We start from the raw sequence: 25,279 nt of genomic DNA on the forward strand, positions 1-25,279 counted from the left end.
CAGTAATGGGCTGTAAATAGGAGATCTACTAGGCTGTAAATAGCTGTAGATTAGTTTCCATAACTAGCTAATTAGTTTTCCTTTTCTGTAGGATTTGACGGAGTAAATCAAGGAATTACCAGCTGTTGGTAATCTCCTCTTCTGTATAAATGTATGTTTCGGCTGATGAAATAAACTAAGAAAAATTCTCTCTGTTTTTCTTCACTATCAATATGGCAATTTTCTCGGCATGAGATTTCTTGACAAACAGAGTATGTTCAGACTGACCCTGTACATAGCCAAGCTTCAAGACTGCCTTTGTGAATCTGTCAAACTAGGCTCGGGGAGATTGTTTAAGGCCATACAAGGACTTTCGGAGTTTGCAAACCTGATTCTTTGTCATACTTCCTTCGAAGCTAGGTGGAATTTCCATGTAGACCTCTTCTTCTAGGTCACCATTTAGGAAGGCATTTTTTATGTCCAGTTGTTGCAAACACCAATCTTGGTTGACTGCCAATGAAAGAAGAATTCTGATAGTGTTAAGTTTTGCAACAGGAGCAAAAGTCTCTTGATAGTCTATCCCATAGGATTGTGTAAATCCTCTAGCTGCCAACCGAGCCTTGAATCTCTCGATTGATCCATCTGCCTTGTACTTTATAGTGAAAATCCACTTGCACCCCACAGGCCTTTTCCCACCTGGTAAATCCGTGATAGTCCATGTCCCATTCTTCTCAAGTGCATCAATCTCATCTTCTACTGCCTTCTTCAGAATTTTGTAATGCCTCTTGTATTGTGCTGGGAATCTGAGTATCATCAAGAGAAGTAGCAAATGCTCTGTAAGATGGTGATAGCCCTTCATACGTGACATAATTCCCAATTGGATGATTTGTACATCTCCTAACACCCTTCCTCAATGCAATCGGCAAGGTAGAGTCATCAACGCTGGGAGTTGACACATCTCCCTCCCTATCCGTACCCATGTTTTCTTCAGGTGGACTTGGAATTGAGTCAATATATTGGCCACATGTTGGTTGTGATCCGTGCTCTAGCTCCTGTCTTTTCTTCCTCCTAATAATGTAGACTTGTAAATTCTCATTAGCAAGTTGTGGGGCTACAGATTGAACAGGCACGGGAGAAGACACATTTGTGGGCTGTACGGGAGATGGAGCATTTGTGGGCTGGACGGGAGATGGAACATTTGTGTTTGTGGGCTGGACGAGAGATGGAACATTTGTGTTTGTGGGCTGGACTGATAACGGCACAGGTGTGGATGAGTCAATGGGCACGGTTTGAGAAGGCCGTGGTGACTCTGAGTGAGACGAGGGTACTGACTCAAGAAGAGACTCCCAAACTTGATGTTCATTCATGCTCTCCCCCTGAACACGAGATTTGGGATAGAAGAACACGTGTTCAAAGAAAGAAACATCCATGGTGGTGTAAAATCTTTTGCTTATTGGAGAATAACATTTGTACCCTTTTTGGGTTGGAGAGTACCCTAGGAAAATGCACTTATTGGCTCTAGGATCAAATTTGCTACGGTGTTGAGGATACACATGAACGAATGCTGTGCAACCAAATACTTTGGGTGGTAAATCAGATGAAACTGCACGAGTGTGAGGAAAATTTTCCAAAAGAAGCTGACGTGGAGATTGAAAGGTAAGGACTCTGGATGGCATGCGGTTAATCAAATAGGTAGTTGTGAGAATGGCTTCCCCCCAAAAATAGTTAGGAACATTAGACAAAAACATAAGACACCGGGCAACCTCCAAGAGATGTCTATTCTTGTGTTCAGCCACCCCGTTTTGTTGTGGGGTGTCAACACAAGAACTTAAGTGGATAATCCCGTGGTTCTGAAGGTAGGTATTGAGACTACTAGTAAAGTATTCCCTAGCATTGTCTGATTTGAGTACCTGAATTCTAGAATTGAATTGATTTTGAACCATAAGATTGAAGGTGTGAAAAATTTGTCCAACTTCTGACTTTTCTTTCATAAGATAAACCCAAGTTACCCGTGTATGATCATCAACAAAGGTCACAAACCATCGAGTTCCAGAAACATTTTTTATACGTGAGGGTCCCCACACATCACTATGGATCAAAGAAAAAACAGTTGAAGGTTTGTATGGGATTTGAGGATATACTGTTCGAGTATGCTTTGCAATCTGACAAATTTCACAATGAAAAGATGCTGGATTTTTATTGATAAATAATTTGGGAAACAGTTTTGCAAGATACACAAAGCTAGGATGACCAAGACGATAGTGTAACAATATAATTTCACTATCTTTATTGACATTGGAATTTGACACAGAATTAAAAGACCCTAACAGACTCTGAGACTGGACACAACTTGCTTGAGAGACTTGGTTTGAGGATTAGTCACATGAGAGGAGATAGAGCCCGGAGCACAGTTCAACACTGCCAATCATCTTCCCCGATTTCAAGTCCTGAAAAATACACAAGTTTGGATAAAATTTAGTAACACAGTGAAGGTCACAAGCCAATTTACTAATGGACAAAAGATTACAATCCAAGTTTGGAACATGGAGGATAGAGTCGAGATACAACTCTTTAGTAAGTTTGATGGAACCTGTCCCAGTGATTTTTGAATTTGAACCATCAGCTAATCAGCTATATGGACGGACGAGGGACCACTACTTGGCTTGTAATTTTGGAGAAGGGCAGCATCTCCTGTCATGTGATCAGAAGCGTCTGTGTCTACTATCCATGGCCTCATTCCTCCGTTGTTAGCAGTGAAGGCTGTATGCGGATTGGTTTGAGCAACCAAACCAGCCCCAATAATGCTGCCACTGCCGACTTGACTAAACAGTTTCTGCAGTACATCCATCTGTTCTTTGTTGAATGGGCTAGGCTCGGGAACAGGAGCACTATCGGAATTGGAGGCCACATGTGCTTTGCTGTCTCTATCAAACCATGGCTTTGGTTTCCAATCTGCTGGTTTGCCGTGGAGCTTCTAGCAAGCCTCCTTGTAATGGCCTAGTTTCTTACAGTAATCACACCAAGGCCTTTCCCGTTTTTGACGATCTCCGCCATTATTGTTGAATGACCGAATAGCAAGGGCAGAGGCATCTAACGGTGAGGCATGTTGTTCCTTAGATCCCATCATCACTTTCTTTCTACTTTCTTCACGCCTAACCTCGGAGAAGGCCTCCCTGAGACTGGGCAGTGGTTTAGTGCCCATGATTCGACCTCGAACATCATCCAACTCCCTGTTAAGTCCTAGGAAAAACTTGAACAGCCTTTTTTGTTCCACAACCTGCTTGTACGTTGCTACGTCGTCCGGACATTTCCATGAGTGAGTCTCGAATAAGTCAAGTTGCTGCCAATACCGTATGAGTGTGTTGTAATACTGAGTGACGGACTGCTCTCCTTGGCGGAAGTCATGAAGGGCTGATTCTACCTGAAATAGTTCTGAAGTATTTTCAGAACTGGAGTAAGTTTCTTTGGCTGCATCCCATATTTCTTTTGCAGTTCCAAACAGCAAGAAATTTTCACCTATGTCATTGTTCATGGAATTGATAAGCCATGACATGATCATACTATTTTCTATCTTCCACTTCTTGAAACCTGAATCTGTAGTCTTTGGCATGGTTGCTTCTCCTGTGAGATATTCATCTTTTCCCTTGCCACAGATGAACAGCAACACAGATTGCGACCACTGTAAGTAATTATGGCCATTTAATTTGTGTCCTGTGATGAGAATAGGAGAAGATTCGCTGCCGCCAAGGTTTGGAATCTCTGATCTGCCTCCTGATTCTGGGGTCGTGACACTGGATGTTTGTGATGATGCCATTCCGTATTTTGTCATGTCTCAAATATTGCAGAAAAGATGAGAGGAAAGACTGAATATGGTTGCTGGAAATATATAAGAGAAGACCGGAGATAATTGGCCTGAGAACAACGAAGAAGTGGCCAGAAAACTTGGCGAGAGGTGGCCGGAATAAGAGATGGCCAGAGAGAGATGGCCGTAATGAGAGATGGTCAGAGAGAGATGGCCGGAATGAGTGATGGCCGAAGTGAGAGATGGCCGGAAGGGATTAGGGTTCAGAAAACTGGCTCTGATACCATGAAGAATTTCTGAACTTCTATTATTAATATTTCCGTAACCCTACAATAGCATATATATACACAAATGACTAATAAGGAAATAACTAACTAGCTTGATTCTCTCCTAAAAATCAGGAAACAAAATTATGAGAAAAGATCACAACCGATCTCTCCTCTTATTCCTAAAATACTTTCCTAAACTAACTTCCCTAAATTTTGACTTCCGAATTCAACACTAATTCATAATTAGCATGTGATTTTCCTGTTGGAGATTAGATTTAGGTAGCTGATGTATATAGATTTTTTCTTTGCCAGAGTGGTTTGGTATCGTGTTATCTTTGCCTTAATTTGTGATTTCATAATTAGCATGTCCATAAAAGATTGTTTCTTGATATTGGTTGCTTATCTGCAGAAAGTTTGCCTTAGTTATAGATGTGCTGACATGGATCGGGAAATTCCTGCTCTGATGGGTGTCTCCAAGGCAATTCTGGAAAATGTTATATTTGTACACCAAGATGAAGCCAATTGGCCATTGCAAGATTCTTCCACTTTAAAGAAAAAGTTTGATGACATCTTCTCTGCTACCCGGTACTCACTTATTTTGTCACTTGTTCTGCCTTGTACTAAGTACTAACATTGCTAATAATTGAAGTGATTCTTGAAAGCTTGAAAGTAACTTTATAGCTTGTTCATATCTTTCCCCAATCTTGTCATCCATGCGCCTATAATTGAACTTGTAACTATTATGCATGTCAACATCTTTGTGAGGGTATAAAGATAAAATTAGTCAAACATGAAAAACTTTACTTATATAATTTTTTACCTATGCACTTCCGTTCTTTTTAATAGACAAGTATCCATTCAAAACACTTAAAGAATTCCTTATGCTAAATATTTTTATTTCGTAACAATAAGCCAATTCATACTTTTATCCCAAAATTAATTTAAGCTACTGTCACTTTTTATAGATTTGTCCTGGGTGTTTTGTTTTTGGTTTACTTATATGCTGCTGGTCCTGTATAGTGGGAGCTTGGTTCTGTTGAGGATAACTCTTCCTCTTCTCTCCTAGTTCTCTTTTGTTAATTTATTAATAAAGTCTCGTTTCTTTTTAAAAAAAAAAAAAAAAATTTAAGCTACTGAAAATGTTTTTCTCTTCATTCAGTATGCCAATTACTGAAATTTCAGTATCGTATTGTGTACAAATGTCATTTCAGTGCCTTCAGCAGTTTGTTGTTGAAGAGCATGGCAAATCTGAAACAATCTTCATTTATTCATAATTCTTCTTCGCACTTCTTCTACTGTGTTTTTGAAGTATTTGGTGCATTGGGTTTTGTTCTATACATTATTTTGACGTTTCAAGCTTTTTAAACATGCAACTTTTGTACAATTAATCAGATATACAAAGGCGTTGGAAGTTATAAAGAAACTTCACAAAGATCAAGCTCAAGAGATAAAGACCTACAAGCTGAAATTGGAGAATCTTCAGACGCTGAAAGATGCTGCATTTAAGGTCTTTGTTTTTCCCACTTATTTCATGTCTTCCTCTTCCTTTTCTTTTGTTTTTTTTAAAAAGAAAAAGAAAAAGAAAAGAGCCTTTTCTGGCATGTTCTAAGTGATCTCAATCCTAATGAAAGCAAGTGTATTAAATTTGCAAGAGTTTTTTCTTCAGATTTTTCATTGATGGACTCAGTTTCATGCAGAAGCTCTTGTATTAAAAAAAAAAAGGGAAAAACAAACAAAAAAAGAAGGTTTCATGTGGAAGAACTTTGAACTCAAAAGAATAATTATTGTTGTTTTTTAATCTCAAAGTGATTTTTTAAGAACTCCATGTTCGTCATGGTAGGAATATAGGTACCTTAATTATTTTTTTATTTTTTGATAAGAAAAAACCTTTTATTGATAATCATCGCTATAATCATCAAATACAAGGAAAGAGGATGAGAAATCCTCAGAGCAAAATAAAAAATTAGTAGATCTAAGAATACAACACTGTAACATCAAAGAGTCTAAAGAAATCTTCCTATAACATCCTGCCAATTCATGGTTATCAGTGATAAAGGGAACTCCTTGAAAGTCTTATCTGTTGAAGCCCATAAAGAAGCTAAAAATTTCGCCCTTTTGAAAATATCTGTTAACTCCATCTCCTTTCTTTCAAACAATCTAGCGTTTCTCTCCATCCATATGGACCACAAAAGAGAGAGCACCATACATCTCCAAAGAACTCTGGCCATTTTATTGGAACCAAGCCCCACCGTATGTTCCACCAGCAATGATCTGCAATGTTCTGGAAACACCCAAATGAACCCAGCTTCATTCAAAAGCTTCTTCCATAGAGCACTTGCCACCTTACAATGAAGAAGCAAGTGATCAATGATTCACTGTTCTTTTTGCAAAGAATACACCAAGAAGGGAATATTGTCAAGTAGGGGCTCCTCCTTTGGATTACATCACAAGTATTTATTTTACCATGAAAAACCAGCCATGCAAAAACTTTAATCCTATAGGGGATACTAGACTTCCAAATGAAACTATAGGCCTTGAAATTTTGGAAATCAATTCCATCAACTAGAGAAGTAAAATAAGATTTGCATGAGAATCCCTTTGAATCACTCACCCACACCCGCCTATACGGAATAGATAAGTTTAAGTGAAAAATCATTGAGTACTTGAATTAAAGTTCTCAATTCCTCGACCTCCCTATCATTAAGACCTCCCCTAAAATTAAAATCCCAATTTTGGTTACTAGAAGAAAAAATATCAGCAACAAGTGCATTCGGGCCAGCCGAGAGTCGAAAAAGCCTAGGAAAAGCTGACTCAAAAGATGATTACCCACACCACACGTCTTTCCAAAACAAAACCCTATTACCTGACCCCACTTTCCATATTATTTCTATAACACTTTGAAATATTCCTTTGAAAGTGCAAATGCTTATTAGCTTTGTTTGTAGTTGACATATTCAGGAATAAATATGGCTAACGTTCCTTTGATTTCTTTACTTCCTGTCGTTTCATTCTTTAGAGAAGCCCATTAACGATCTAGTCTATTACATGTTTTCCTTACCAAATCTTCTGTTATATCACATGCAGGTAATTTTCTCTTGATAGACAGACATCATCTTAGAGATGTTCCATTAGCTAATTTCCTTTTATTTTATTATTATTTTTTTGATAAGAAACGAAAAATTTTTGTGGAAAAAACAGAGTGATTGGAGAGGAATCCGGTTGCTTTCCTTCTCTGATTATGTGTAAATTAGTTTCGTGATTTCTAGAATTATATTAGGTGTGTTTCTAGGGTAATTATAAGTATGTTTCTCTTTTATTTTAGGAAAGAATCACCGGGATTTCTCCTTGAGTGATTAGGGTCTTTGATTCTTCTCTATTTAAAGAGAAAAGAATGATAGTAAAAAGTGTCATATGAAATAAAACAATTTCATCTTTTCTCCCAAATACCTTTATGGTATCAGAGCAGGAATAATCCCTTATTCCTTATGGCGAAAACTGCCATGACAGGGGCTTCTTGTGAAGCCACCTCCGATGCAGCCAGCGAGCACATCTCGCCAACAACTCAGAATTCCCAAGGAGGATCACAGCAAATCATCAATGTCATTGATAGTCACTCACTGCAGATCACGCAACATAAGTTAAACGTAGCCAATTATGTTGAATGGTCCCAATCAGTCATCCTTGTTATTGATGAAAAAGGACGGCTAGATTACTTGACCGGAGAAGCAAAACCACCTGAAACTGGGACACCGGCATACAAGAAGTGGAAATTGGAGGACTCAATGGTGAAGGCGTGGTTGTTAAACTCAATGGTACCTGCAATTAGCCGAGTCTATCTTTACTACAAGACAGTGAATGCAATTTGGGAGATGGTAGAGATGTATTCGGATCTTGGGAATTCAGCCCAAATCTTTGAAATGAAGTCAGCCGTAAGAGAAAAAAGGCAAGGTAATCTTAGTGTCACCGAATACTATAATGAATTACAAGTATTGTGGCAGGAATTGGATTTGTATCAGGATTTCAATTGGAGCTGCTCCACCGATAGTGCAAAATTCCAGAAGATGCTCGACAAGTTTTTGACTTCCTACTCGGACTCAACAAGGAACTAGATGAAGTTTGTGGACGCGTGTTTGGTTTCAAACCATTCCCTGAAATTAAGGAGGCCTTTGCAGAAGTGAGGCGTGAAGAAGCACGACAAAGAGTGATACTCGGCCGAAAGGAGAAAAACGTGTAGCCTATTATAGAACCTCCACACCAAGAGTCAGCATTAGTTGTTAGAAAAAATCCTAGTTCCAGTGGAGATGGCCAAAATCAGAGGAGAAATGATAGACCATGGTGTGATCACTGCAAACGTAATGGACACACAAAGGACACATGCTGGGAGATTCATGGGAAGCCGCCAGACTGGAAACCAGCAAAAGAACGCTGGCGCCAGCGACAACCTGGTGAAGGCCGAGGCTTTGCAACCTCATCTGGAGGAAGTGATAAGGTTGCAGAAAGCAGCACTGGTTCGGCATTCAGCAAGGAGCAGTTAGAGCAACTTCAAATGCTCTTATCAAAGCGAGCACCGGCAACAACATCTTCCACAGGGCCAACAGCAGCAGTAGCACAAAAAAGTAATTTTCTCTCCGCTCTAACAACCAAAACTACGTGTAAAGATGTTTGGATTGTTGATTCGGGAGCTTTAGATCACATGACCAATTGTCGGAGTCTTTTCTCAGAGTTCAATACTAGTAACGATGGTCTAAAGATTAAAATTGCTGATGGCTCATTAGCATCCGTAACAGGAAACAGTGAGAATATCAGATTATATAACATTGCATTCTGTGTTATATATTCCACCATTGCCTGTAATCTTTTGTCTATTGCAAAGTTAACAAGAGATATGAATTGCTCTGCTAAGTTCTCTCATTCTTTGTGAGTTTCAGGATTTACTTTCGGGGAGGACGATTGGTAATGCTAAGGAATGTGATGGGCTATACCTATTCGAAGGTTCACTTTCCAAGAATAAACAAGTTCAAGCTTTGAGTTGTAATTCTGCTTCTGTTTCCAATGAAATTATGTTATGGCACAATAGACTTGGTCATCCTAGTATTCTATATCTAAAAAAGTTGTTTCCTTCATTGTTTGTCAATAAAGATGTTCACTCGTTTGTCTGTGAAACATGTCAGTTTGCAAAACATACCCGTGTTCCCTATCCCTTACAAATTTATAAAATCTCTAAACCTTTTTCACTCATTCATAGTGATGTTTGGGGGCCTTCAAGAATAAGTAATATATATGGTGCACGTTGGTTTATAACCTTTATTGACGATCACACTCGAGTTTGTTGGGTATTCCATTTGAAAGAAAAGTCAAATGCCGCACTGATTTTCCGACAATTTCATAAAATGGTGGAAACCCAGTTTCAGACAAAAATCCAAATTCTTCGTACAGATAATGGACGAGAATACTTTAATAATACTTTCGGTCCTTATGTAGCAGAAAATGGAATAATTCATCAAAGCTCTTGTGTTGACACCCCTCAATAAAATGGTGTTGCGGAACGTAAGAATAGACACTTGAAATGGCTCGTGCACTCATAATAATGTTCCTAAATCTTTCTGGGGTGAAGCAGTTCTTACATCTTCCTGTCTGATCAATCGTCTTCCATCTCGCGTCCTTCAGTATCAAACACCTTTAAACATTCTTCGTCAGTTTTATCCTCAATCTTGCCTATTTCATAATATTCCTCTCAAAACTTTCAGGTGTACTGTTTTTGTTCATTCAACCTCCCTTAAGCTAAGCAAACTTGATCCTAGAGCTGTCAAATGTATTTTCTTGGGCTACTCTCCAAATAAAAAAGGGTTTAAGTGTTATTGTCAAAATACACGAAAAGTATACACATCCATGGTTTTTTTTTTTTTTTTCGAAGATCACGCTTACTACCTCAAATCTACCCTTCTGGGGGAGAGTGACAGTGGAAGGCAGCTTTGGGATTTTTCCATTGAGTCAGAGTCTCTTACCCCACCGGTTAAAAGTTGTGTTACCTATTGTGCTATCTAATGATTTGGAAACATGTGGAGAGTCACATGTGCAAAGCACACAAAATGAACCACAAAAGGAATCACAAAAAGAACTTCGTGTTTATTCTAGGCAGGATGGACAATCTCAAAGACAATAGAAGCTTATCACTACTCCAGAGCACTGTCAAGAGCCTGAACCGAAGGTAAACACAAATGATTGAGATAGGTTTTGTCCCTGAGGAATATGGAGTGGAGGAAAGTCAATCAGTTGAGCAAGAGCAGTTTGTCAGTGCTCTTGATGTTCATGAATTGGCTCACCACACTAACAGAAAAATAATTATCTCCAATGTATATATTTATCCCACACAAGACCCGATTGGTTTCTCTGTTAGTGTGGTGAGCCAATTCATGAACAATCCAAATGAAGAACGTATGGAAGCAGTCTATAGGATTCTGAGGTACTTAAAACTAACACTAGGAAAGGGCTTGTACTTCAGGAAATCAACTGACAAAGACATCGAGATATACAATGATGCTGATTGGGCTAGATCAATAGGAAATCGAAGATCAACTTCCTGCTACTGCACTTATGTATGGGGAAATTTAGTCACATCGCGTAGTAAAGAAACAATCTGTTGTGTCAAGAAGCAGTGCAGATGCTGAATTCAGAGCAATGGCACATGGCATATGTGAAGGTATGTGGCGGAGAAGACTTTTAAAGGAGTTAAGGATCGTGACTGAAGAACCTATAAAGATGTTATGTGATAATCTGTCAGCTATCAGTATCGCAAAGAACCCAGTGCATCATGATAGGACGAAGCACGTGGAAATTGACCGCCACTTCTTAAAGGAAAAGATAGAAGGAGTAATCAAGTTACTACATCTGCCATCTAGTCTTCAGACAGTGGACATTCTCACTATGGCCCTACCAAGAAAGAACTTTGAAGATTTGAACTCCAAGCTAGGCTTAATCAATATTTACAGCCTAGCTTGAGGGGGAGTGTAGAATATTCTAGTTTTTCTGTATATTTACAGTTGTCAGTCAGCTAATTTGTTCCTTTTACAGCTGTCTTTATAGCTGTCAATCAGTTTTTTATTTCCTAGATTAGCTCTATATCTCAGAGATATTGGGTAAAATGTTACCCGATTCTCTTTAGGAGTGCTTTCCTTTCTTTTTAGTATTTTCTATTATTAGAATTTTGACAGGCTGTCTTTCCTAATTACTAGATGTATTTTCATCTACAAAAAGGGCTGTACAATACGTTTGTAAGTCAGAGGAATAAAATATTCATCTTCATCAATTTCCTCACTATTGCTCTTTAGAAAGGTACCCGGACCTGTACTCAGTACCCTTTCTACAACTTCATGTCATTAACTCATCTATCTCCTGCTTTCCGAGCTGCAGCCGAGAAGATTTCAGTAGAAGAGACCCTTAGAAGTATTCATGAGGCGCTGACAATACCACAGTGGAGGAAGGCTGTTTTAGAAGAAATATAAGCCTTAAAAAGGAATGGCACGTGGACAGTTGTTGAACTACCTAAAGGAAAATGTCTAGTTGGCTGCAAATGGGTGTTTACTATCTAAAGTTTTCTGAGGAAAATAATTCTTATTTCCTTTGTTTTGATTACAGAGAAGGCTCTCCTTAAATAGAGAGAGAAAAGGTACAAATATGGTAGTTCTTTATTACCGTTTATTCTCCTAAAAAACCTACCAAAAATACTACAAAGCAATAAGGAAACAAACATAAAATCAGTAAACTGAATTGACACAAAATCCATGGGAATCATTCGGATATTCCCATGGAATCACACTGATTTTCCACACTCCCCCTCAAGCTGGTGAATATATGTTAATCATTCCCAGCTTGTCTACTAGAGCTTCAAAGCTTTGTCTTGGTAATCCTTTGGTTAGGATATCAGCAACTTGTTGAGTCGAAGGCACATAAGAGAGTTCTACTATTCTCTCGTCAATTTTCTCCTTAATGAAATGTCTGTCAATCTCTATGTGCTTGGTACGATCATGGTGAACAGGATTCTGAGCTATGCACAAAGCCGCTTGATTGTCACAGTAGACCTTTAAAGGAGCCTTGTGTTCAACTTGCAATTCTTCCAAGACTCTTCTAATCCAAATTGTCGCAAATTCCATGTGCTAGTGCTCTGAACTCGGCTTCTGCACTACTGCGAGCAACTACACTCTGCTTCTTACTCCTCCAAGTAACAAGATTTCCCCAGATCATAGAACAATAGCCAGAAGTTGACCGCCTGTCTTCAACTGAGCTTGCCCAATCAGCATCTGTAAAAGCTTCAATCTGCCTTTGATTAGTTTTTCCAAAAAACAGACCTTTTCCCAGTGTCATCTTGAGGTATCTCAGAATCCGATACACGGCAGCTAGGTGTTCTTCATAGGGAGAATCCATATACTGACTTACAACACTTACTGCGAAAGCTATGTCGGGCCTGGTATGAGATAGATAGATTAGTCTCCCTACTAACCTTTGATATCAACCCCCTATCTACTGGATTTCCTAACTCCTTTCCTTTTCCATTCACCTCCACAGGAGTCTCAGATGGTCTTCCACCAAGCATTCCAGTTTCCTTCAAGAGATCAATCGTATACTTTCTTTGAGAAATCGAAATACCTTTTCTTGTACGAGCAACTTCTTCCATTCCCAAAAAGTATCTCAGCTGCCCCAAGTCTTTGACTTCAAATTCCCTAGCCAACACCTTTTTCAAGTCTGACAATTCTTCAAGATTATCCCCTGTTAGGATAATGTCATCCACATATACTATCAAAATTGAGATCTTACCACCTGAGTGTTTGTAGAACAACGTGTGATCAGCCTGTCCCTGAGGGAAACCCACACTTCTGACAGTCTTAGTCAAGCGGTCAAACCAGGCTCGAGGAGATTTTTTAAATCCATATAGTGACTTCAACAACCTGCACACCTTATCCCCTCCAAATTCTCTTTCAAACCCTGGCGGGGGATTCATATATACTTCTTATTCGAGAGTCCCATTAAGAAATGCATTTTTTACATCCATCTGGTGTAGAGGCCAGTCAAGATTAGCTGCCAACGAGAGTAGTATCCTGATAGTGTTTAGTTTAGCAACCGGGGCAAATGTCTCATTATAATCCACACCAAAGGTTTGTGTAAAGCCTTTAGCTACCAATTGTGCTTTATACCTTTCCACTAATCCATCTGAGTTGTATTTGATTGTGAAGACCCATTTACAACCCACTGGGCATTTTCCTTTGGGTAGGTCTACAATTGCCCATGTACCATTCTTCTTCAAAGCTCCCATTTCCTCCATTACTGCCTTCCTCCACTGTGGCTTTTCAAGAGCATCATGTATACTTCCAGGAATCTCCTCAGCAGATATCTTCTCGGTTACAGCTCGGAAGGCAGGAGACAGATGTTTGAAGGACATAAAGTTATAAAGTGGATGTTGGGTGCAGTTCCGAGTGCCTTTCTGAAGTGCAATAGGCACATCAAGATCACCAGCTGGTAGTTCTTCTTCTACTGTCTGAGCCTCCTCTTCTTTGGATTCTTCAGCAACAACACCTGCGTCATTCATTTGTGTGTTTACCTCCGGTTCTGGCTCTTGGTAATGCTCTGGAGTTGTAATAGGCTTGTGTTGCTTTCGAGGTTGTCCAGCTCGCCTAGAAAAAACACGAAGTTCTTATGGTTCTTTTTGTGTGCTGCTTTGCACATGTGATTCTCCCCCTGTTTTCAGATCATTAGACAACATAATAGGTAACACAGGACTCTTAGAAGATGAACCAGGAGACTCTGACTCTAACTGAGTGGGAACTACTGACTCTGTTTCCGATTGAGTGGAGAAATCCCAAAGCTGCCCTGTATGTCAAACATTCTCCCCTTGAAGGGCAGATTTGTAGTAAGCTTGATTTTCAAAGAATAAGACATCCATGGATACGTACACCTTTTTCGTGACAGGACAGTGGCATTTGAAACCTTTCTGACTTGGAGAGTAACCTAAAAAAAATACACTTAATAGCTCTAGGATCAAGTTTGCTTAGTTGAGGTGAATTCGAGTGTACAAATGCAGTACATCCGAATGTTTTAAGAGGTAGATCATGAAGTAGACGAATTTGGGGATAAGACTTACGAAGAGTAGACAATGGTGTTTGGTACTGGAGTACTCGAGAAGGAAGACGGTTAATCAGATAACATGATGTAAGAACTGCTTCACCCCAAAAACACTTAGGAACATGGTTTTCAAACAAGAGTGCACGAGTTGTTTCGAGTAAATGCCTGTTTTTACGTTCAGCAACACCATTTTGTTGAGGAGTATCAACACATGAACTTTGGTGGAATATTCCATTTTCTGCTAGATATAGACCTAAAGTATTATTAAAATACTCTCGGCCATTATCTGTACGAAGAATTTGAATTTTTGTTTGAAACTGTGTTTCTACCATTTTATGGAAATTTTGAAAAATATTGGCAGCATTGGATTTTCCTTTTAAGAGAAATACCCAACTGACTCGAGTATGGTCATCAATAAAGGTTATGAACCATCGTGCACCGGATATGTTATTTATTCTTGACGGACCCCAGATATCACTATGAATAATTGAAAAAGGTTTGGATATTTTGTAAGGTTGTAAAGGTTAAGGAACACGAGTATGTTTAGCAAACTGACATGTTTCACAGACAAATGAGTTGACATCTTTATTGATAAATAATGAAGGAAACAACTTTTTCAGATATAAAAAACTAGGATGGCCTAACCTATTATGCCATAACATAATTTCACTAGAAGTAGAGACAGAATCACAACTCAAAGCTTGAACTTGTTTATTCCCTGCAAGCCGAGAACCTTCAAGTAGATATAGCCCATCACACTCCTCAGCACTGCCAATCGTCTTCCCCAAAAGTAAATCCTGAAACTCACACAAAGAATGAGAACTTGGTTATGCGTTCATATCCTTTGTTAATTTTGCAATGGATAAAAGATTGCAGGCGATGGTTGGTATATACAACACAGAATGCAGAGTTATACAATAAGAAATTCTCACTGTCCCTTTTCCAGTTACAAATGCGAAGGATCCATCCGCAATTTTGATTGTCAAACCATTATCAACTGGTTCAAAGCTCGAAAAAATACTCTTATTGTTTGTCATATGGTCTGAGGCTCCCGAGTCAACAATCCAACAAGCTTTATTAATAGTTTTGGTTGTTAGGGCAGAGAGAAAATTACCCCTTTTTGCAACTACTGCTGTTGGGCCCAAGGACGACGAGGATGGAAGCTGTGACAGAATAGTTTGAAGCTGTTCCAGTTGCTCTTTGCTAAATGTCGAACCTGAGGTAGTTTCTGGAATTTTTTCTACTTCTCCAGATGCAGCTGTAAAGCCTCGGCTTTCTCCAGAGTTCCGTTGACGCCAGCGTTCACGTGCTGGTTTCCAGTCCGGTGGTTTTCCATGGATTTCCCAACATGTGTCTTTGGTGTGTCCATGGCATTGGCAGCGATCACACCAAGGTCTGTCACTCCTCTGATTTCGGTTTTCTCCACTAGGTCCAAAATTTTTTCTGACCACCAAGGCTGATTCTTGGTGTGGCGGTTCAACAATGGAATTAGGGCTGGTCATCTTCTTCCCAAGCATGACTCTCTGCCGAGCCTCTTCACGCCTCACTTCAGCAAATGCCTCATTGATCTCAGGGAATGGTTTGAAGCCAAGTACATGGCCTCGAACTTCATCCAACTCCTTATTGAGGCTGAGTAAAAAATCAAATACTCGCTCCTTATCAAGCATCTTCTTGAACTTGGCGCTATCCGTAGAGCAACTCCAATTGAAGTCCTGATATAGGTCTAATTCCTTCCATAAGACTTGCAGTTCATTGTAATATTCTGTTACACTTAGATTACCTTGTCTCTTCTCTCTTAGGGCAGATTTCAACTCGAAAATCTGAGCAGAATTCCCTAAATCGGAGTACATCTCTTCTACCATCTTCCATATCGCGTTTGCTGTTTTCTAGTAGAGATAAACGCGGTTGATCGCTGGTTCCATCGAGTTCAACAGCCACGCCTTTACCATGGAATCTTCGGATTTCCACTTCTTGTAGGCGGGAGTTCCAACTTCAGGTGGTGTGGCCTCTCCTGTCAAGTAATCTAGCCGTCCTTTTCCATCAATTACAAGGACCACCGATTGAGACCACTCCACATAATTTGCACCATTCAACTTATGTTGTGTGATCTGCAGTGAATGGCTGTCATTAATGTTGTGGATGATCTGTTGAGATGTTGCTGTTGACGTTGAAGTTAGCCCACTTGCAGCGTCGGAGACTGCTTCACGAGAGGCCCTTGTCATGGCAGTTTTTGCCATTTAGAAGAAACCGGAAGAGGCAAAATCCGGCTCTGATACCATAAAGTTTTATGAGGAAAATAATTCTTATTTCCTTTGTTTTGATTACGGAGAAGGCTCTCCTTAAATAGAGAGAGAAAAGGTACAAATATGGTAATTCTTTATTACCGTTTATTTTCCTAAAAAACCTACCAAAAATACTACAAAGCAATAAGGAAACAAACATAAAATCAGTAAACTGAATTGACACAAAATCCATGGGAATCATTCGGATATTCCCATGGAATCACACTGATTTTCCACACTATCAAACATAAAATCAGACGGTTCGGTAGAAAGGTATAAGGCACGATTGGTAGTGAAGGGTTTCACACAAACCTTTGGAGTTGATTATAATGAGACATTTGTACCGGTTGCCGAACTCAACACGATCAGAATCCTACTCTCACTGGCTGTTAATCTCGACTGCCCTCTGCATCAGTTGGATGTAAAAAACGCATTCCTGAATGGAACTCTTGAAGAAGTGTATATGGATTTACCTCCAAGTTTTGAGGGAGAGTTTGGTTGTAATAAGGTGTGCAGATTGGAGAAGTCTCTCTACGGGCTGACATAGTCTCCTAGAGCATGGTTTGATCGATTTACTAAGGCAGTTAAGAGTTTTGGCTTCACACAGGGGCAAGCTGATCATACCTTGTTTTATAAATACTCTGGTGGTAAGATTTCAATTTTTATAGTATATGTGGATGATATCATTCTAACAGGAGACAACCTTGTGGGGTTATCTGAGTTGAAAAAGGTGCTGGCTAAAGAATTTGAAGTCAAGGATTTGGGACAGTTGAGATACTTTCTGGGAATGGAAGTGGCTCGCACGCGAAAAGGTATTTCTGTTTCTTAGAGAAAATACACTATTGATCTCTTAAAGGAAACTCGTATGCTAGGGGCAAGACCATTCGAGACACCAGTGGAAGTGAATGGATTTGGAAAGTAAAAGGAGTTAGGAGATCCTGTAAACAGGGAGGGATATCAAAGGCTGGTTGGAAGACTAATCTATTTGTCCCACACCAGGCCTGACATAGCATTTGCAGTTAGTGTTGTGAGTCAGTATATGCACTCTCCTTATGAAGAACATCTCAATGCAGTCTACCGGATTCTAAGATACCTTAAAATGACACCAGGCAAAGGCTTGTTCTTTGGGAAGACTAATAAGAGGCACGTTGAAGCTTTTACTGATGCTGACTGGGCAGGTTCAATTGAAGATAGAAGGTCAACATCTGGCTATTGTACTATGGTTTGGGAAAACCTTGTTACTTGGAGAAGCAAGAAGTAGAATATTGTGGCTCGCAGCTCGCGCAGAGGCCGTGTTCAGAGCTCTAGCACATGGAATCTGTGAGGCTATTTGGACTAGAAGAGTGTTGGAAGAATTGAGATTTGAGAATAGATAAACTTTAAAGGTCTATTGCGACAATCAAGCAGCGTTGTGTATAGCTCAGAATCCAGTTCACCATGATCGCACCAAACATATGGAGATTGACAGACATTTCATCAAAGAGAAGATTGCTGAGGGAATAGTGGAGCTTTCTTATGTTCTTTCATCCCAACAAGTAGTTGATGTTTTGACCAAGGGATTATCAAGACAAAACTTTGAATTTCTAGTAGACAAGTTGGGAATGATTAATATATATTCTCCAACTTGAGGGGGAGTGTGGAAAAAACCGAGTGATTGGAGAGGAATCCGGTTACTTTCCTTATCTATATATAAATTAGTTTCCTGATTTCTAGAATTATATTAGGTATGTTTCTAGGACTTAGAAGGTATGAAGAAATTGTATCTGGAATAATCTTATTAAATGAGTACAATGCCCTCTTTATAGGCAAGAGGAATTACACAAAAATGGAAAGGAATAAAATAAAATATTGACAGTTTCCTATTTCCTAATCTTTTGTATTGACTTTCCATATTTACATTAGATACACATCCTAATATACTTATAGATCATGACTAAATCGGGATAAAATCCCTAATTGACTCCTCTGCCGACACTCCCCCTCAAGTTGGTTTGAAGATATCCTCCATAGCCAGCTTGCCAACTAATTGATCAAACTGCTTTCTATGTAGCCCCTTAGGTAACACATCAGCGACTTGTTCTGTCGTTGGAAGGTACGGCATGCATACTACTCCTGTGTCAAGCTTCTCCTTGATAAAATGTTTATCCACTTCTACATGTTTTGTTCAATCATGTAGAACTAGATTATGAGCTATAGATATAGCAACCTTGTTGTGACAGTAGACTTTTATAGGTAACAAATGAGGAATCTTAAACTCCTCAAGTATTCTCTTGATCCATATTCCCTCACAAATTCCAAGGGCAACAGCTCTGAATTCTGCCTCTGCACTGCTCCTAGCCACCACATTACGTTTTTTGCTTCGCCTAGTAACTAGATTTCCTCCAACAAAGGAACAGTAGCCTGAAGTAGATCTTCTATCTGTAACACTTCTGGCCTAGTCTGCATCAGTATAGACTTCAATCTGCAGATGGTCGTGTTTCTTGAATAGTAAGCCTTTCCCTAGAGTTCCTTTCAAATATCTCAGATTCCTATAGACCGCTTCAAAGTGCTCTGGTCTTGGTGAGTGCTATGGTCTTTTATTAAATTTATAGACCAAGTCTTCAACGAGAAAGAAGCCCACATCCCAAACATGCAATTGAACACGTGCAGACCAATACGTGGCATGTGATTGTAACAGTGTAGTATATTTTAAGACTTGGGTAGGCATCCTATTTATTAGATATGATGTGGCACGGGCAACCTCAAGTAAATGTTTATTCTTTCTTTCGGCAATCCTATTTTGTTTAGGAGTATTTACACACGTAGATTGATGGTGAATCCCTTTTTGCTTTAAAAAACTTCCCAAATATTCATTGTAGTATCCAGTTCCATTATCAGTTCTTAGGATGCTTATTTTTGTTTGAAATTGATTTTCAATCATATTGTAAAATTCCTTAAACAATTTTCCTACCTCAGATTTTTCATTCATCAAATATATTCAGCATAATCATGTATGATCATCTATAAATGTCACAAACCATTTTTTTCCTGATAAATTTGTTACCTTTGAAGGTCCTCATACATCACTATGCCCAAAATAAAATGGTTTAGAAGGTTGATAAGGCTTAGTAACATAAGTGGACTTATGACTTTTAGACAAATAACAACTTTCACAATAGAGAGCTGAACAATTCAGGGTGCGTTTGGAATTCGTTCCAAAATGATTTTGTTTTCTGTATGAAAATGAAAACGAAAACGTTTTCATTTCATTTTGGAATCATTTTTGAAAATGTGTTTGGTAGTTTTATTTCGAGATTGTTTTCAGTTTTAAAAAAACTGAAATTGTGTTTGGTGGTTTAATTTTTAAAAACATGTAAAAGCTAACATAAGGGAAAGATATATATATAAAAGCTAACATAAGGGAAAGATATAAAAGCACTGCTACTGAATATATTTTCTTTCTTATTCTTCAGAAATATATTACAGGCCTATATATAGATGTACACGGCTAATGAATTCAAAAATAAGTTACAAACTGACATCCTAGTTTTAAGGCTAACTTTAAGGCTTCTCTGTACAACGTAACTGACTTCCCAATACTCCCCCTTAACCTGAACTATACAGGTTGTACATTCCCAATCTATCTACTAGTCTTTCAAATAACGACCTATACAAACCCTTGGTTAGTAGATCAACCGTTTGATCCGATGTTTGGCACATATGTCATGCAAATCGTTCCATCTTCTATTTTCTCCTTGATGAAATGCCGATCCACTTCCACGTGCTTGGTTCGATCATGATGCACTGGATTGTGTGATATGTTGATGACAGCTTTGTTATCACAGAAGATCCTCAATGGTCTATCTATAGGCATTTTCAGTTCATCCATCAGTAACTTCAACCATAGAACTTCACAGACTCCTTGTGCTATCGATCTCAGTTCTGCCTCTGCACTACTTCTTGCTACCACCGTTTGTTTTTTACTTCTCCAAGTCACCAAATTACCCCAAACAAAAGAACAATATCCTGATGTGGACCTCCTATCATCTACTGAGCCAGCCCAATCAGCATCCGTAAATGCTTCAATTAATCGATTATTTGTTTTCCTGAAAAACAATCCTCTTCCAGGGTTTCCTTTCAGATACTTGAGAATCCGATAGATAGCCTCCATGTGATCTTCCAATGGAGAGTGCATAAATTGACTCACACAACTCACTGCGAATGCTATATCTGGCCTCGTATAAGATAAATAGATTAACCTCCCCACCAGGCGTTGATAGCGACCTTTGTCAACAGGACCTCGTCCCGAATTTAGCTTCAACTTAACACTCGGATCAATTGGAGTGTCCACTGGTTTGCTGCCTAGCATTCCTATCTCCTTCAGTAGGTCAAGCACGTACTTCCTCTGTGAAACAGATATACCAGTATGATTACGAGCCACTTCCATTCCAAGAAAATATCTCAAACTTCCAAGATCCTTTATCTCAAATTCGGAAGCAAGTTTCTTTTTAATTCTTACCATCTCTTCCAAATCGTCTCCAGTCAAAATCATATTAGGCCCGTTCATTTCGCCGATTCGAGTTTAGAATTCGAGTTTTGCTACAGTAAAAAGCTCTCAGAAACAGTCACATCTAACTTTTTTGCTACAGTAAAAAGTTCTCACACAAAATCACATCTCAACTCAAATTATAAACTTGAATCAGCGAAGTGAACGGACCCATCATCTACATACACAATCAGAATAGTAATCTTACTCTCACGTTGCCTGTAGAAGAGTGTATGGTCGGATTGAGCTTGCTTGTAACCATGTTGTAGGATTGCCTTAGTGAATCTCCCAAACCAAGCTCTCGGAGATTGTTTCAAGCCATATAACGATTTTCTTAGACGACATACCTTGCCATTCTGTGTTTCATCATCAAATCCAAGAGGCAAGTCCATATACACTTCCTCTTCCAGATCCCCATTCAAAAATGCATTTTTTACATCTAATTGTTGGAGAGGCCAATCAAGATTGGCTGCAAGTGAGAGAAGAACTCTTACTGTATTAATTTTTGCCACCAGGGCAAATGTTTCCTGGTAATCAATCCCGTATGTTTGCGTATATCCCTTGGCAACTAATCTTGCTTTGTAGCGCTCAATTGACCCGTCTGCCTTATATTTGACTGTGAACACCCATTTGCACCCAACAGGAGCTTTGTCTCTGGGTTTTTGAACCACTTCCCACGTTTGATTTTTCTCCAAAGCTTGCATTTCCTCCAAAATTGCCTTCTTCCAGGCAGGGTTCCTCCATGCTTCCTGTATTGTCTTCGGCAGCTCGGTGGTTGCAAGATTGGAAACCAGGGCCTGAACTGAATTTGATAGGTGATTATAGCTTACAAAGTTAGAGATTGGGTGTTGTGTACACGATCGCGTCCCCTTTCGCAGAGCTACAGGGACATCTAGTTCGGCTAAGTCTATTTCAGCATCTGATTTTGGTTTAGAGGTTTGACTAGCCGCAAAAACCTCTGAAGTTTGAACTACTGGAGGCATAATTTTTTCCCCCTTTCTCAGATATTTCCGTTTGTAGGTCATTAATGGAATCGGTTGAATCATATGTCCCCCTACCGATTTCTTTTCCGGACTTGTAGGCGGCAGGTTTTCCAGGTTTTTTGAATTTGAGACATCTAGATTAGAAGGTGGGATTGCTGGAGAGATATTTGGGGAAGAGGAGATCGGTGCGGAAGAAATATCCAGATTTGTAGGAGAGATATTTGAAGTTGACATAGATTTCGGAAGTTGATGAGGGGAAGATTTTGGAGGAGGTTCCGATTCATTTGAACCTGGCTGAGAGAATGGAGAGATTTGAGGAGTAGGTTCCGAATGATTTGGATTGGGCTGAAAAAATGGAGAGATTTGAGGAGTGGGTACCGAATGATTTGGATTGGGTAGAATTATTTGAGGAATAGGTTCCGAATTGGGAGTTAAATTCGAATTGGGATGAGGATTTGAAATAGATGACCCCTAATTAGGAGGGATACAGTCCCAAAAATATTCCCAATTCTCAGAATTTTTGTGGTGCAAGTCCGAGATATCTGGGGTGGAGAAATTCAAAAAAAACTGATGTTGCTCCCCTTGTGTGTCCTGTTTTGTAAAATATGACTGATTTTCAAAGAAGGTAACATCTCTAGACACAAAATATTTTCGTTTTTCCGGAGAATAACATCTATAGTCCTTTTGTGTAGAAGAATAACCCAAAAACACACTTATGAGAATGGGGATCTAATTTGCCTCTATTAGGATCATGATTATGAACAAAAGATGAACACCCAAAAACCTTAAGATCAAGTTCGGAAAAAACACGTGACTCAGGATAATATTCAAGAAATGTATTCAATGGAGTCTTATATTGTAAAACCCTACTTGGCATACGATTTATTAAATAACAAGCTGTGAGTACAGCATCTCCCCAGAAACACTTTGGTACATTAGAATTGAATAGTAAAGCATGAGCAACTTCTAACAAATGACGGATTTTACGTTCTGAAACACCATTTTGTTGTGGTGTATTAACACGTGAACTTTGATGAATGAGGCCTTTTTCAGTGAGAAACTTATTTAAAATAGAATTAAAATATTATGTTCCATTATCAGTTTGTAAAATTTTAATATGTTCATTGAACTACGTTTTGATCATGGAATGGAAATTTTGAAATACTTGCTCTGCCTCAGATTTTTCTTTTAATAGGTACACCCAACAAACACGAGAATGATCATCAATAAACGTAATAAACCATCTTTTATTAAAAATGCTACGAACACGTGAAGGTCCCCAAATGTCACTATGAATTAGAACAAAAGGTTTTGAAGCCCTATAAGGTTAGGGAGGTAGAAAGACACGTTTGTGTTTTGCAAGTTCACAAACATCACATTGAAAGGAATCTTTATTTCTAAACAACGAGGGAAACAGGTGTTTCAAATATAGAAAGCTTGGATGACCTAGCCGACAATGTAGGAGCATGATTTGTTGTTCTCGAGTAAGGGAGACATTATGATTGACCATATCACCCTTTACGGAAAGATCGTCCTCGAAGTAGTACAGACCAGAGAATTCTTTAGCATTGCCAATCCTCTTCCCCGAAATCCGATCCTGAAACATACAAACAGAAGGTGTAAACGTGACTAGACAATCCAAATCTTTAGTTATCTTGCTTATTGAGAGAAGATTACAAGGCAGCTTAGGTACATGTAACATAGACTTCAAAATTATATTTGAACTAATTTTCACGGTACCAATACCAGCAACAACAGAAAAAGATCCATCTGCAATTTTCACTTTTTGATTATCGGGTGATGGAGAATATGAGCAAAAAATCTTTTCACAACCAGTCATATGGTTAGAAGCACCAGAGTCTATTATCCATGGCTCACCTTGATTCTTTAGTACACTCAATGCAGACAAATGATTACCTTTTTGAGCAACTAGTGAAGTGCTTGGAATCGCTGTGTTAGTCAACATCTTGCAGAGTTGTTCCATTTGTGCTTTGGATAGTGTAACAGGATTGTTGGACCCACTGTTGGACCCCTTTGATTCACCTTCATTTGAACTTTGGAATGCTTTTCCATCCTTTCCACGAGATTGTGGACTCCAATTGGCAGGTTTACCATGAAGTTTCCAGCACTTTTCTTTAGTGTGGTATGGCTTCTGACAGTGATCACACCAGGCTGTATTTTTCTGTTTTGGACGTGAATCTGGTCCTCGAACAGCCAAGGCTGAATTCTCAATCGCAGGTGGTGGGGCAGATTTGCTGAGCATAACTTTCTTTCGGCTTTCCTCCTGTCTTACTTTCGCGAAAATCTCTTCAATGGGTAGGAGAAGTTTCATCCCGAGTAGGCGACCACGAACCTCGTCCAAATCACAGTTGAGTCCAGCCAAGAAATCATAAAGCCTCCCCTTTGCTAGCATTTGTTTATAGAGAACCGCATCTGCTGGATCCTTCCATTCACAGACGAGAAAGAGATCCAGTTCTTGCCACACTTTCTTGAGAGCATTGAAATATTGCGTAACATCCCGTTCATCTTGTCATATTTCTAACACGGTTCCGCAATTCATAAACTTGAGATGTATCTGCATAATCAGAATATGGTACATGAATAGCATCCCAGATTTCCTTTGCTGTGGGATAAAACAAATAGGTGTCACCAATGGAATCCTCCATGGAATGAATTAACCAGGCCATTACCATGGAGTTTTGAATATCCCAAGTCTGATAGGTAGGATCGTCAATACTCGGTCTGCTATTAGTCCTATCCAAATAGCCAATCTTTCCTTTACCATGAATGACCATTTGAATAGAGCGAGACCATGGAAGAAAATTTCTACCATTCAATTTATGAGAAGTAATCTGTAGGGATGTGTGTTCATGATTTGCAGTGGGAACAATTGTAGAGGTTGGGTTAGAAGTTCCTGAAGCAACCTTAGACCCATCACCTCTGCTTGTTCCAGTCGCCACTTTGGCCATCATCCCTTTCAACCTCACGTTAATTTTTATTTCTCTGATACCATAAAAGCTAACATAAGGGAAAAAGTCGATATAAAAGCATTGCTACTGAATATATTTTCTTTCTTATTCTTTAGAAATATATTACAGACCTATATATAAATGTACATGGCTAATAAATTCAAAAATAAGTTACAAACCGACTTCTTAGTTTTAAGGCTAACTTTAAGGCTTCTCTGTACAACGTAACTGACTTCCCAATAACATGTAATAATATTTAAAATAATAATATATTAAATATATTAAATACACATTACATATTAAATGTATGTAAATATACTATATCGGAGAGAGGGGGGTGGTTAGGGGCAGCGAGGT

At 39.1% G+C, this 25,279-nt stretch overlaps 1 protein-coding gene across 1 annotated transcript in view; it reads left to right on the top strand.

The window, feature by feature from the left end:
- The window catches only part of LOC21409478 (DNA repair protein RAD50), a 65,817-nt gene that overhangs the window by 7,326 nt on the left and 33,212 nt on the right, over positions 1-25,279 (top strand). Inside the window, exons 4-5 of the mRNA XM_024166632.1 lie at positions 4,460-4,635; positions 5,443-5,557. Coding sequence (XP_024022400.1) covers positions 4,460-4,635; positions 5,443-5,557 — 291 coding nt within the window. The remainder of the gene's footprint in view (positions 1-4,459; positions 4,636-5,442; positions 5,558-25,279) is intronic.

The sequence above is a fragment of the Morus notabilis genome, unplaced genomic scaffold, assembly GCF_000414095.1.
Source record: "Morus notabilis unplaced genomic scaffold, ASM41409v2 Scaffold35, whole genome shotgun sequence".
NCBI lineage: Eukaryota > Viridiplantae > Streptophyta > Magnoliopsida > Rosales > Moraceae > Morus > Morus notabilis.